At 38.4% G+C, this 14,356-nt stretch overlaps 1 protein-coding gene across 4 annotated transcripts in view; it reads right to left on the bottom strand.

The window, feature by feature from the left end:
* Window positions 1–2,588: 2,588 nt before the first annotated feature.
* Window positions 2,589–14,356, bottom strand: part of PDE10A (phosphodiesterase 10A) — a 383,571-nt gene continuing 371,803 nt past the window's right edge. For all 4 annotated transcript variants that reach the window (XM_054819188.1, XM_054819187.1, XM_054819185.1 and 1 more), the window contains one exon: window positions 2,589–11,088. In XM_054819188.1, the coding sequence (XP_054675163.1) occupies window positions 10,971–11,088 (118 nt within the window). In that variant the 3' untranslated portion in view covers window positions 2,589–10,970. The remainder of the gene's footprint in view (window positions 11,089–14,356) is intronic.

Here is a 14,356-nt window from a genome sequence, read left to right on the forward strand (position 1 = left end):
AGACTCCAGGATTAGATTAGAGTTTCTAAACTTAAATTCTTAAACAAAACCAGAAATCCTTAACAAGTCAAAATCTAAGATCATTTTAAAATATGTGCTACTTAGCTGTTTGTCTCCATCCCAGTTTCATAATCACACTTTTGTCCCAGAATTATAACCTGTATGTAGTTCAAAGCATTGCTGCACTCAGTCTTGAAACCCAGACTTATCTGTTAGGAAGCATTGCTCCCCGCTACAGGCAGAGGTAAAATACCTTTACATAAGGCATCTTAAACAGAAAAAAAAACAAGGTAAGCCCAGGCTTGTTCTGAGATACTGCAGGCAAGTTGCATTGTTTAGTTCATGTATTAGGAATGCAAAAAATAAAAGTTTGCTGGTATTCATACAGTATGTGTGGCTTCAATAGATCTTATTCTTTTACCATAGTTCTAAAGTTAAACTGTAAAGCACAGACTGATACCTTAGCTGGTTTTCCAGTAATGTCAGACCTCCTACTCCCTGGCGCCTTCATTCTCCTCACATAAAGCTTTTAAATCTATTATTTGGCTGATTTCACCCAAACTTCAGAGGAGAACAGTCTCAAAAATAACAAAGTTCCATGTTTTATAAAACAGGTGGCTGTTTAGAGAGAGGACTGGGGTCCGCCCCATAACTTTTCATTCTGTTGTCCAGTTTGTCCAAAATATGGCAGTCTGTGTATCACAGCCAGAGCACAGCAAGAGATGGATTATAACGGGAAACAGAGGAGAATTTCAAAGTTACGTAAAGATAGCAGAAAACCTAACTTAATTTTTTTAACCTAAGAATAATAATGCAAACCCATGGGAACCCAGGCTTCATCATCGCTGCGGGTCAGAGGAATACCTGTTTGGGAACACAGTGCAGGCTCAGGCCCTTTGGTTAGGATTTCACATCAGCTCTGCTCCTGCGGATTCCACCAGTTAATATCACTGGGAGCAGAGATGAGCAACACCAGGGACTTCTGTCCCCAAAGTCTTTTCTGCACAGAGGTATATTTGGTTTGGTGGTGTCTACTACTTGTTGTTTTGGTGATTGGCAGAGATTGCCTTACCGGGGTACTTACCTCTTGCTTGTCAAACAGAGAGGACTCTTTCCAGTCACACTGAGCACCCTTCGATCCTATTAACGTAGTAACAGTGATGTGCAGAACAGTTTCTGGGTTAGATCGCTCTAAACAGCCAGTGCTAAATGAGGTGCAGTACCACATAGCTGTATGCGACTACAGGAGAGAAAAGCGACTACAGCTTTGCTAAAGCTTTCCCTGCCCTGCCAATGCCCCATTTCCAGCAAGCTGGGGATCTGCCACATGCTAGCAGTAGTTGAGAAAGTTATTTCTCAACATTTCAGCATTTTTAAACACCAATGTTTTGCTTTTTGTAATTTATTTTTATGTTCCCAGTCTGTTGCTACCATAAGTGTTGAGATTACATTATTTCCAAAAATTGTAATAGCTGTTTAGAATCTATATAACCTGGAGAAGTAGTATTAGGAAGTTTATTATCAAGCTAAATGCAACTATCCTTAGAGTGAAAAATATTTTTTTCAAAATATCACTCTAATGGAGTTTTCACAAACATTTCCCTCTCACCATTTCTTGGCATGTAAAAATTACAGCATGTTACATTTTTCTCTTAGGCTACTTGTGTTTGAAACAGACACCAAATGCAATGCAGCTATGGTGCTGGAGGACCATATAGGCTGTGGGATAATCACACATTTCAAAAATATGTGCTTTTATGTGCATACACATTAAAAAGCATGTGAAAGATTTGGATCAACCCTGTAGGGTCATGTGGAGAATTACACAGTTCATATTTGGTTTCTAATCTTATTGCAGAATGTGGTATATTCTTTTTTTTTTTTTTTTTACCTGAGGTGAAAATAACACTAGTGAAACTGATGTTCCCAACCAGTGCAGCTCCTGGATAACTTGATGAGCTAAGCTCTAGAAAAGAAGAGGATTCAGCCTGCCCCAGCCCATCCTGTCTCTCTGCTGAGGTTACCAGTATCCCACTCAATTCAGGACAAGCACGGCAGTAATGTCACTTACGGAAGGAGAGAAAATGGGCTCTAGCCATCAGCCTACCCTGTAAAGATCATAGAATTGACACTTCCAGGCTGTGTCAACCTCATTAGCCTTGACTGCAGCAGCATAAACATAAAATTACAGCATTCTCAGCCACAAGACTCTCTTTAAAATGTAGAGTGTTACTAAAACAGAGCAAAATGGTTAGTGACAAGTCCTGGACACAAAGCCTTCCCACATCCGCAAAAGAAATAAAGTTCTGCTGCAGTCTTTCCACAGTATGGTCTATCTCGACTGACTTAACTGAAAAAGATGGCACAAATCCTCTCTTGGTACAGGTTCCAGGTGAAAGAATGTGAAAAAAATCTTTCCTGTTTACCATGTGGATGTCTGCCATGGCATTTCCTGTAGCATCAGTAGTCCCGGGGAGGGGAACTCTTGTCAGTGTCAGAAGTGTTTTGTCAGACTAAGGTTAGATAACAAACACAAAAATGGAAGCTCAAGGAAAATTCTGCAAACTCTGCTTTGTTTTACTGCCACCGTAAGCTATACAGCAAAAAAAGTAAGATACACGAACAGCATCATCCATGACGTAGGCTGTGCATGATCAACTAAATTCAGGAAAGTGGTAAAAGATCTTGAAATGAAAAAGCACCAGGATCCCCAAACACATTCATTTCATCTGTGCCAACTCTACAGAGACATTGTTCAAAGCACTTCAGAAAGCTCTTCTGCGTGATAAGCATTACCTGACACAGCTGAGGCAGAGCGTAATTCTGTACGAGGCCTTTTTGCAATTCAGGGCAAAACTTACCGTGCAGGAAGACTGGGGAGCTGAGATTTCAAATCAGTTTCCCTATTTTATGTTAGCTGGTGGGTGAAAGAAGCTTTCCTTATATGTAGATCCTTTCATTTTATTTCTGCCTTCACCTTACCCTGACATGCCACAGCATTTACTTCGTTCCAGACTTTTCAGGTATGTAATACTGCATGCAAACTGTTACTCTCAGGGCAGAAAGAAACTAAGGTCTCCTTTCCACAATTCCAGCCCATTAACTCAGTATTTAGTACATACCCTGTTCTCTGTGCTTTACATAAATCTTGGAAACAGCCCTGTGGAATAGCTTTACACTTAATTCCCAATCACTGGGAATGAATTCAAACCACAAAAGTAGAGAGGCTGGAAGAGGCTGTAGAGACAGCAGACTTTTACTCATGTGCAGTCCTTAAAGGTAAAAGAAAAAAAAAATTGCTCCACCAGGAAAGCAAATTCATAGGACAAAAGAGCAGAAAGGAAAAAGGCAGAAAATGAAGAACCTGCCAACCTTATCAGCAAATTCTATTTAATGATTTCAAGAAATTCATTTAGAAGCTTTCAGATAGCAACTACGCAAGTCTCTCATAGGAGGTTAGTTGTCCTGTGTGAAGTTTTCTTTAAGTCTGCAGTACGGTACATCTTGTTTTTCTGAGGCAGGTGGTCTCAGAGCTCACACGCCTTGTGAAGGACAGAAAAAGTCTTCAACTGATGCCTCACCAGCTCGAATGGCAAGCACCTCTAAACACTGGGTCAGCTCCCTCTGATCTGTTGGCATTGCAAATGCATTGCAGAAGACTCTTGTCCTTGTACATTTGGGAAGCAAAACTGTATTAGCAGACATCCTGGATTAGCTCTGAGTCGCAGACCACGAGGAAGTTCTTTAGGTTCACTTGATGGACCAGGCACTTAGTTCACTAATGCTTCTGGTACATCACCAGTAAAAAACTAGCTAGCTCCAACAGCAATGCTCTGCTGGGGACAGGAGGAGGGATTTCAGAGAATGTTTTTCTGTAATATGCAGGAAAGAGTCATGAAAGACAATTTCCAAAAGGAATATATTTTGAGGTTTTGTGTGTTATTTTACACACATTCCAACAACAAACAACATTAAAAAACCAGTATTTATTCCTTGGAAACTTTAGTTCCACCATGTTTGTGATTCTAAAGTACCTAAAACTTTTGCTAGTGCTGTGGCTAATTAAGAAACTTTGAAAGGAAGGAAGTCAATATATTACATGTGAAACTCTGCATAAGGCTATAGCATATCTTAATATATGTGGTAACTGATTAGGAAAACCAGGGAGAACTGCACAGAAGATAGACCCAATTCCCTGGACAGGTATTGAGTCCAAAATGGGATGTTGTCTGACAGCTGGAGCTGATTCAGATAATTTAGAGCACCGGGAGGATTAACCACACCACTCCCAGCAGACCTGGAACAGGACCCTGCAAAATGGCTGTGGAACAGGAACTACAAAGATGTGGTAACTCAAAACAATTTGCCATTGGCCCTCCCACAGAAGTCAGTACAGATTTAAAAGAAAATCTGATACTGTGTTTAATTAAAGGAGTTTGAAAATTTTTAAGATTATATGGCACTGTGACAGCTCAGGAGTTGTTAGATATGAAACTACATATGCCAGCTTGAAAGTTTGCACAGAAATTTCTTAAGCCTCCCCTCACATCTGGAGAAGATGGAAATGGAGGTACTCATCTACAGTACTCAGCAGCAGCAGATCTGAGAACATCACAGCTCTGTGACATTTGTCCTCACACCTGAGAGGAAAGCTAACACCATCATACATATTATAAGGTGACCACCTGATTGCCTCTACATATATTTTGAATTCCGGACTGCATGTAACCAGGGATATTTCCAAACATGTTTAACACAAAAAAGTGTTTAGAGGCTTAAATAAGTTAACAAAACCCAAAACCATCCAGTGTTGGGCAACTTGCACAAGGTCGTAATGGAAATCTGTCACGGAACAGCTGAGTTCCATCAAATCCGTAAGTAGCATCTTAACAGATGTCCATTGTCTTCCCAAAAGTATTGTAAATATTCTGCACTGCAAGCTTCAGTACATTTTCATGTTAAGAGGAAAGTCACATGTCACTGGCCTTTTTCCCAGGCTAGTCACATGAGAAGCTACATTTTTTTCAGCAAGGTGGGATTTTTTTGTCACAAGATGTAAAATATGCCCAATATGGAATACTTATTTTCTCTCCACAAGTCAGCAGCAGAAAACAACTTGAACTTCACTAGTTGGAAACTAATGTGGTTATCATACCACTTCTCTTTATGATCAACCTGTCCATCAGCACTAAGTCCAAACTACCCATAGTCACCACTGCTCCTAACATTGACGGTAAAATTTTCAAAGGCTTATGACAGATATTGACTCTCTTAGGTGCTTCCAAAAGTTTCCTTTTTTTGGCTTTTCTTTTGGTATTTTGCAAGCCCTATTTTTTTCATTTCCATATGCTTATTCAGTGTTTATTAGCAACTTATATTGCTTCCATAAGCAGCATAAATACAGTTCAAGGAACAGAAGTAGCTCTACAAACATCATATTCTCACCTATATTCACAGGGTTTACATTGCTGTAAAAAAGAAAAATAATTAATGCAAGTTGAATGCTAGCAGACAATGTGATGAAAATCATTAAGCTCTCCCAGCAACATTACTTTAAAAAACCCAATACATCAAGCCATGAAGGGAAAACTCTACCTGATATAATTATAAGGAATAACTATTACGGAAAGCATACTGACTGGACAGTGACCATCAAGGGCAAAGCACCGTGCTCTGCTACAAGAGCTAAGTCTGCACAACGAGCAGAAAAATATGAAAAGGCATGTGATTGCCTGCCATCAATTTGAAAAGTTTGACCAAAAGTCATTAATTGACTTCAGCCTACAGTTCCTTGCCAACAATACAGAAACAGGTGGAAAGGACCAAATTAATAGTATTTATAGAAACATTCCTCTTGTATTGCCTGGCCCTCAAAATATTTCAGAAAGTTTTAACTTAAATGAATAAATGCTAAAAAATGCCTTATGTGTCAGTGCAGTTTCTGGACTGCTTTGGACTAGCGAAACTTAAAAATTTGGGTGTGGGATTATTTTTCTGCAATTCAGCATCTGAGTATCTCCATAATTCCCAAAAGGTAGCAAATGACTCTGCATTAGCTGCACTGCTGTTTGACAGTGACGAAGCAAGGATCTGTGTGGAATTATCTGTCAAACAGCAAGGCAAGCTCTCTGGCAGCAAGAGGGCAATCAGGAAAGCGGATCCCTTTGCAGTTTGTGGCAATGTGAACTTGCAATAGGTGATAAAATTAAAAAAAAAACAAAAAAAAAAACAAAAAAAACCCCCCAAAAACCAAAACCCAACGAACTTATGTTGGGAAAACACACCATAAGCAGTAAACTGCAATTACAGGGAAAAGCAGGCACTGTCTTTTTAAAGGACTGCATAATGCTCTTTGATTCCATTTCTCCTGTGGATTACTTGTGGTATAAACACATACATACATACGCGCACACGCTTCCCATCCCTCACTTCCACTCCCAATAATAGCAAAAATAAACATGAAAAATAATATTAAAAAACTCTGTATTCAGTAATATTCACACCAAAGTATATGTATAGATATATCCATTAAAATTATGAACATTTCTAAATATATTTTATGTATCATACATATATTTATATGTATAATTACATATCCACAGAAGTAGTCTTGCTGTGCTAAAGCCAGCAGTAAAAGCAAAAACAGGTTTCACAATAGGACACCCATATATGCATATGTACTGGCTGTTTGGTTTGTGAATTTATTTACAACTTAACTATATCATAATAAACGCTTACTGTTCTATTGTACAAACGTAATAGTAAAGGTTTAGGTTTGTTTTTTAAATACAAAGACTGCAAATGAATACATGAAAAAAATTACACACCATGTACAGTATTTATAATTTATAAATGCAAAGTTAAGACCTCTTTAAATTATTGCACTTGCATATTTTGTTTTTTTTTACAAAGATAGTTTATATGTATCATATATATATATATGTGTGTGTAAATATATATATATATAAAACAAATTTTTCAGCTCACTAAATGTAGTAAAGTTGAATGTTGTTACCTTGAAGTTCTTTCTTCTTCACATAACAGCCCAACCTGAATTTTGAATATATATGAATCTACTCTACAAATCAGTTTGATCTACCCTAGAAAGCAGTCCGCTATTTTAGGTTTTTTGACAGAGTATACACCCGTATTACAATCGAGCACAGTTTTTGGTCAGAAAGCAAAACAAGAGTTATGATGTGCCTTTGCTAGATTGGGATATATAACCTAAAGTTTGAACATGAACTTCCTTGTAGTAGTGTGCAGAAAGCCTTTTCTGTGTTTAGAATGAACAAATTAATTGTTCCGCTTCACAGAACTGTTTCCTATATCACAGTGTTTGAGGCAAATGCATTACTTCAAGAGGGTCATAATTGTTTTGAGCATCTAACGATCTCTACTTTTTAACACGAATAGTGCTATTCGCTATCCCTACAATTTTTTAAACACTGAATGCTCTAAATGCAGTCACAGCAAACTGATCACACTGTTCTAAGTTTATACACATGAAAGAACTCTGTGCCACATAAAAAGATGAATTCCACACTGCATGTCCCCTCCCATGAAAATATGTCTTATCATATACTCCAACTAAAAATCCCTATTGCATTTCTCTAATGGTGACTTATTAAAAAAAAAATACTGCCATGAGTTGAACCGTTACAGCAGAATGTTGTACTACTGTACAAAATTCATAGATTAATTATAACAGTGGAGTTTCTGTCAGTGCTGTAATAAAATATGCAACATCTCAGATGACTATCATGCTATGACACCTCTTTTTCCTCACTTAATGCATATCTTTCAGACACCATGTCATAATACTTTAGAAATGCTCAGATACGGCTTCAAACAGTCCTTTTACCTTTACCAGGTTTAGAAGGGAAAAGCAATTGGAATTATTAACAAAAATAATGCAGTCGTGGGAGTATAAAGTCTAACACTGCTAGGAAAGGAGAGATCTGTTAGGGGTTTTATACATTCTTATTAATCTTGGGCAAGATCAGTTTTAGCAGGATAAAAATGCAAGCAAGAATGCCTTTTGGCAGTTTAACTTAATGAGCCAGATGTCTTACAGATCTAGATGTCTTACTGCTCTATTTGGGAGTCCAAGTCCAGAATTTTGAACAATGAAATCTCAACACGTACTTGAGCCATGAAATTCAAATGCAGCTTTGAAGTTTTAATTTTTGGTGGTTTTGACTTTGGAAGTGTGGGTATAAATTTGTTTCTACAAAAAAAATTTACACATCTGAATCTGCACTCCTTGTAAATGGTAAGACAGACTACGTTTGCTTAGAAAATACAGCCCATTGCAGCTATTTGTGTTGGTCTAGGTGCTAACAGAGAGTAACATTTTTGTCATGATCTTTTTCCTTTTACAAAACCAAACCACAACCACCGGAGCTAAAATTTTTAACTCTAATGAACATTATCCTACAGCAAACATATTTAATGTGGTTTGGATAGTTCTATATTAGAAACAATACCTGATTGACTTGAGACATTAATAATTTTATATACTTGTTAGGGAAACATGTTCTGTATCAGTACTTATAAACTTCGAAATATAAAATATTATGGGATACTGCCAAATATTTTGAATGGTAAGTGACAGAACTAGTGAAGTTTTCTTTACTGTCAATGAGTACAATATGAATTAAAAGCTTTCCATAACACAGACACAATGTGATAAGGGATCTTTTTTGCAATGCTTGTAAGATCAGCATTCAAAGAGGGAGAACAACAGCAAATATACTTAACCCATGAAGGAAAAATGTTCCATCCAGTTGTTGGGATATCTGAATTTCAGAGAGTATTTTTGTAGTCACCACAGATTTGGATAATCTTCATGTAAATATTGGGAACCGTGGATTGTGTCTCAAGTACTTAACAGATGAAAGTCACATCTACAAGATTCGGTTAAAACAGAACTGCTAAGGAGTAAAGCAGAGGACACAGCATGAGAACCTATTTGTTCTACTTTAGCATAATTGTTTCCTGCCATTTTTTTAAATTATTATTCCAAAATAGTTTGCTGTGGTTAACAATGAATTTCTGCACGTAGAATTGGCAAAGCAAACTGAAAAAAAATCATGGGGCGGCTGCTGCTAGGTAACCTGTATCATACAAGTAAGATAACTTCATATTGAATTCTCAGCCTCTGGGATATCCATGTACTGCAAAGGCTTAGGTGCATTTATACATTATGCGATTATGTATCACATACTGTACACACGTACAGACACTGGTATGTGCTCAACCATAACAGAAGGCAAGACTCAGGAGTCAAAGTCATTTACGTGAAACCCATAAGAAGGCATGCTTATTAGAGCAATACAGTTCAACAGACATGAGATGGAAAAAGAGAACCCGTGTCACTACTATTATTTGTTGCAGTTACACAAATGAACATGTGATCACAGAATTACTACTACAAGAGTGTACTATCTGTGAAAGAGCATATAATGCGGTGTAGGCTGTATGTGAAAGGTATGCAAAGCCTGTGTTTTCACCTACTGTGTGGATCAATATGAAGCTTTTTTTCTCATTATTTTTAAGAGAAAGATGAAGGCAAATTAAGTGTTGTTGAAACATACTCTGTACAATTGCACTAAATTTAAAAGAGTAGCATTAAATGTAAGGTCTTAAAGTCTGTGCATAAGTTTGTAAGGCTGAAGCCTAAGTCAGCACAGAACTGTAAACACAATATTTTAGAGTACTTTTCTTCAGTCAGCTATTTTTCATTGAGAAAGGCAGTTCTAAGCCTGGAAATTTTGCTGAAATGGGGCGGGGGGAAAGCAAACAGACAAATGGAGAAGTTTCCTAGTTTCACTCATCTTGGGATGGGGGAAGAGAGCAGTAGAAGACATGCAGTGTTACTGTGCAACACAAAAGCTAGTCAATACAAAAACATTTTTGATTTATTGTGATGGTACCAGAATCTCTCTTATCAGACCTGACTTTTCTGACAAGGCTTTTGTTCCCAGCAGATAGCATACTTCAGGTATGTCTCTAATACCGTTTAAAATACAACTCAGCAGGTAGAAATAAAGATGATTACTTTACTTAATTGTGAGCTAGGCAAGGAAATCTTTGCTGTCACATTTAAATTTTAATCTGATACTTCTGTCATTATGGATACAAAACCTCCAACCTGAAACTCTCTCATATCAGAGAAAAATATCCAGTACTTCCAGTGTTTTAAGGGAGGAGTTGTCTAGGTTTATAAATCATTCTGAAGAACAAAGCACCATCACTAGTTCTTTCAACATTTGCCTTGTGAGTGACAGACAATTTGCATCATGATGCTTAATGAAGTACTTTAAAACTTTAACCTGAATGTTGGTTTTCCTTTAGTTTGCAGCAAGAGAATTCACTGTAACCTAAGCATGAATTATAGTCTCCAAGGATTCTGCTGGAGTTCAAACTGATTACAAGTAGATCACACATAAACATTCACAATAGCAATGGGTATATTGTTCTATTTATAGCCAAGAACTCCCAAGTGACACTGGTGTTAAAGCCAGCCACAGTACGGTATAATAAAAGTACCATTGAAACCCTTACTAGAAAGATACAATTTAGAAGTACCCCCTAAGATTTTTTGTTTTCCCCCCCATCAGTTTTAAATTAAGGCCTCAGCAATGTAGCCCATGAGATAAGGCCAGTCTTTTATATTCACAAGTTGTAAGTTCTCTTTTGATAGCTGATTCCAAAACATCTGGGTTGCCGTTTTCCCTCTGTTCACGTTGTGTCACTGGTGTAGGTCAGGAGATTGGCTGCCAGAGTCATTTAGCTGAGGTAACTCCATGGGTGTTACCTTCCTAGGCAGATCTGTTTCTTAGTCAGCATTTTGTAGCTTTTCTTTTTCCTTTTTTTTTTTCCCAAATAAAAACGAAACAAAACAAAAAACAACCCTCAAACCAAGAAGGGGTGCTTTTCCTGTTAAAGCAATCTGTTGCTGCTGTTCAGTCATCGATCTTCACAGGAAGTGAATCTGAGGTCCCAGGAGCAAGGGACTGGGAGGGAATCCATATAGAGGCTTCCTCACCTCTTGTTACTTTCTCCCATTGGTTGAGATTGTCCCTGGAGATACAAAAAGGTCAAAGAGGTAAAGCATTGTTCATAAGTTTACTAGGGTTTTGTCCTACCACCGCTGTCTGCTGTACTATACTTTGAGATGTATATAAGTACCTGTATGTCATCAAGCTTTTATCATCTTAACATTATTCCATCCTTTACCTTCAGTTATCCCATTTTGTAATTCTGTGTGGCTCGTATACGTGTTGACTACACATGAGCCTACGGCATACCTTCCCCAGAGCGAGCTCTGGAGCTCGAGGCCAGTGTCTGCTTCCATTACAAGTTTCTAACCCTCACGGCTGTAGAGAAAACCCAGCTGTGACCCAACAGAGATGTGTCTGGAAACAAGCAGCCTTCGTCACTTCAGACTTCGGGGATTTTACCACAGCATACTTTGGCCCTTTTCAAAACCACCACAGAGGTCAGGACTTTTGCCAGGAAACTTCCTTCAGCGGAAACCACAGAAGCGCATTAAAGCCTCCTGAAACTCCTGCACATGGGCTTCCTGACAGCGTAAAAATGCTGCATGCCAAGACCACAGTATCAACTTTCAGTTACTAATGTGGTGATCATATTATCAATCTACTACATTGAAAGACTACCCCTTCCTCGAGATAGATTTTTTTTTTTAGTGTCTCACAACCTGGCCAACCCTCAAGTCCAAATTTTGATTCACAAGCCATAAAACGATGAGAAATTAAGCTGGTAATGTTCCAATGATCCAAAGGGAGTACAGACCTGTACTCTTACTTGCTGTACACTAGCACCACTTCAGTGACTTGGAAGTCTATGTTGATGATATCCAATATCGGACCATACTCGCAACCTACGGCCAAATCTAGCATTCAGTCTTCAAAGACAGAGAGAAAGAGAGCAAGCTCAATCGTTTCAATTTCATACTACCAGATACCTAGCTACTAAACCAACAGTTCTTAGATGTCTTCAGTAAACAAACAGGTCTTACATGCTGTGTGTCATATTATCATATTACAACGGAATTTATGTGGCAGAGCTCCTCTGATTTTTATGTCACAGCTTTGCCGAAACAAGTTGATAAAACAGCAAATAACGAGCTGAAAGCACAGAGAACAGGTAAGAAGAGAAAACACTGCGTTTTCTGGGGACGGGGACCTGATAGGCAGGATCTGATGGAGCCTACCGAAGAAAGCTGGTGCCCTCTAGGGGAACACCTACACCATTTTCTGCAGGCAGGTGGAAACCGGCGCTGCCAGCGCTCCAGGCCAACTGTAAGCCACGAAGCCAGCGTTAATATGGCGCCGAATGCAGCTAATACAATCAGGCACTAAGGATCAGAAAAAATGAACCGCCGCTATTTTCTAGGTCCCTTTCCTGAAACTGGGAAAGTAATGACAAGAATTGCAGCCAAAATATTTTTAAATTACATCAATTTCAGCAAGAATTTGAGAGACCTGAAAGCACAGGGAAAATTGTTTAAAATTATTTGGTCTGAAATAAAGGAAAAAAATAAATCACTTCACCTCATCCTCAAAATATATATACTAACATAGATTTGCCACTTTGGCAGGCCTACTGAGTACGTGGGCTACAAAACAGGCATAGGACTTATTCTGAACGCTGTAACACAGGTGGCTGGTAGTTTTGATCTACACAGAATGACAAGAGAGTATTTAAAAATGTGGAATAAGTTACCGGACAAGAAAACTTTCTAGATTCTTAGCTACTACCCTACCTCTGGGAAATTAGTGACTGATACTTTCTTTCTTTTTTTTTTTTTTTTTAAAGATACAGATAACACAACTCATTTGCCTTTGTACTCCCCATGAAGCCCTGGCTCCTAAGTGTCTGGAATAAATGCCCAGAGGCTCTCAAAATAAAAAACTTCATGCTGACATGCTGCCTTGGCTGCTCCTGCTGCTATTATTTGCAGCTGGTGTCTGCATTCCAAACTCAAGGACACGGCAGCTTACACACTGCGTTCCAAGTACGAGCACTGCTGGTGAAGGGGTGATATCAAAATCGGTTCAGTCAGCAGCTGAGGCTATACCAAACAAGAATGAGGCTGTATTCCTCTCATCACACTGAATAACAGTTACCCATCAAAAATAAAGGAAAAAAAAGTGTAGTGCAAAAATCAGCTATTTGAAACACTCTGGAGTAACCTAAACCCTGCAATAACATACATTTTAGTAATTGGGCAGTTGAAGTCAGATATGTGTTCTTAATTTCATACACTGTATCTCCAAGTCTGAAGTCTCAACACTTCCTCTTCAACCCCCTCAAACCGACAGCAGAGGGTAATTTCAAGGCTAAGTTAAAACAGTCAAACTTCTCCTCAGAAGACTTTATACCAGGGTGTAGATTTTCAGGAAGCTCTTTAATCTTATGGACATCTTAAACCCCATCCACACATCTATGCCCCAGTTCTGCATCAGTGCAATCTAAATTAAGGAATGCACAAGAGCAGGGTGGGGTGTTGTGTCTGTACAGAGTTGTGCCTAGTCTGGAAATTGTGCCAGTGTAGCTTTCAGAAGTATCAGTGTTATAACTATAATTGGAATTCCAAACAACAAACATGATTTCTAGAATAGAAAAAGTTCATATAATCTCTGCTGGGAATCTGATTGCTTTTACTTCAAACATCACACCTTTTGCAGAGAAACCCACTCTTGATGCTCACGTTTGATCTTCAGAAGCACGGAGAACCTTTCATCTAGAACACGTATACATGTATGTGGGTGCTTGATACCCTACAATTCAACTTTAAATCTCCTCAGCTGAGTACTGAAAGATGAACCATCACATATTACAAGCCACTTTTGGGGGGGGGGGAAGAAAAAAAAAAAAGCCTCATTTGGATATCCATGTGTCTAGAAATCAAAAGATATACGTCTTCCCAAAACCCTGCTCCTGAAAATGATGCCGTGCAGTCTTAAACACTCAACCTAGCCTCTCTAAGCCTCAGTTCCCATTAAGTGGAATAACAATGTTAACTTCTTACCAAAGGTACTGGCAGGCTTATGCAAATGGTTCTGCAGTAAATACAAACCCAATTTTAAGACCTCCCATTTGATTGTGCTAGTAACAGAATATTCCTGACATCCAGCGCTGAGGTTACTTTATTAACCATAGAGACTCTGCAAGACATTTTCATGTTAAAAGCACATAGATAAATATTTGGGGAGTAAAAGTCCACCCAGATGTTGACAAATAAGTAATACAAAAGAAATAAGAATTTTCACATATAAAAAGCAGTTTGACAATATTTGTTAGCTTGAGCAGAAACAAGTAA

Source organism: Grus americana, chromosome 3 (assembly GCF_028858705.1).
Source record: "Grus americana isolate bGruAme1 chromosome 3, bGruAme1.mat, whole genome shotgun sequence".
NCBI lineage: Eukaryota > Metazoa > Chordata > Aves > Gruiformes > Gruidae > Grus > Grus americana.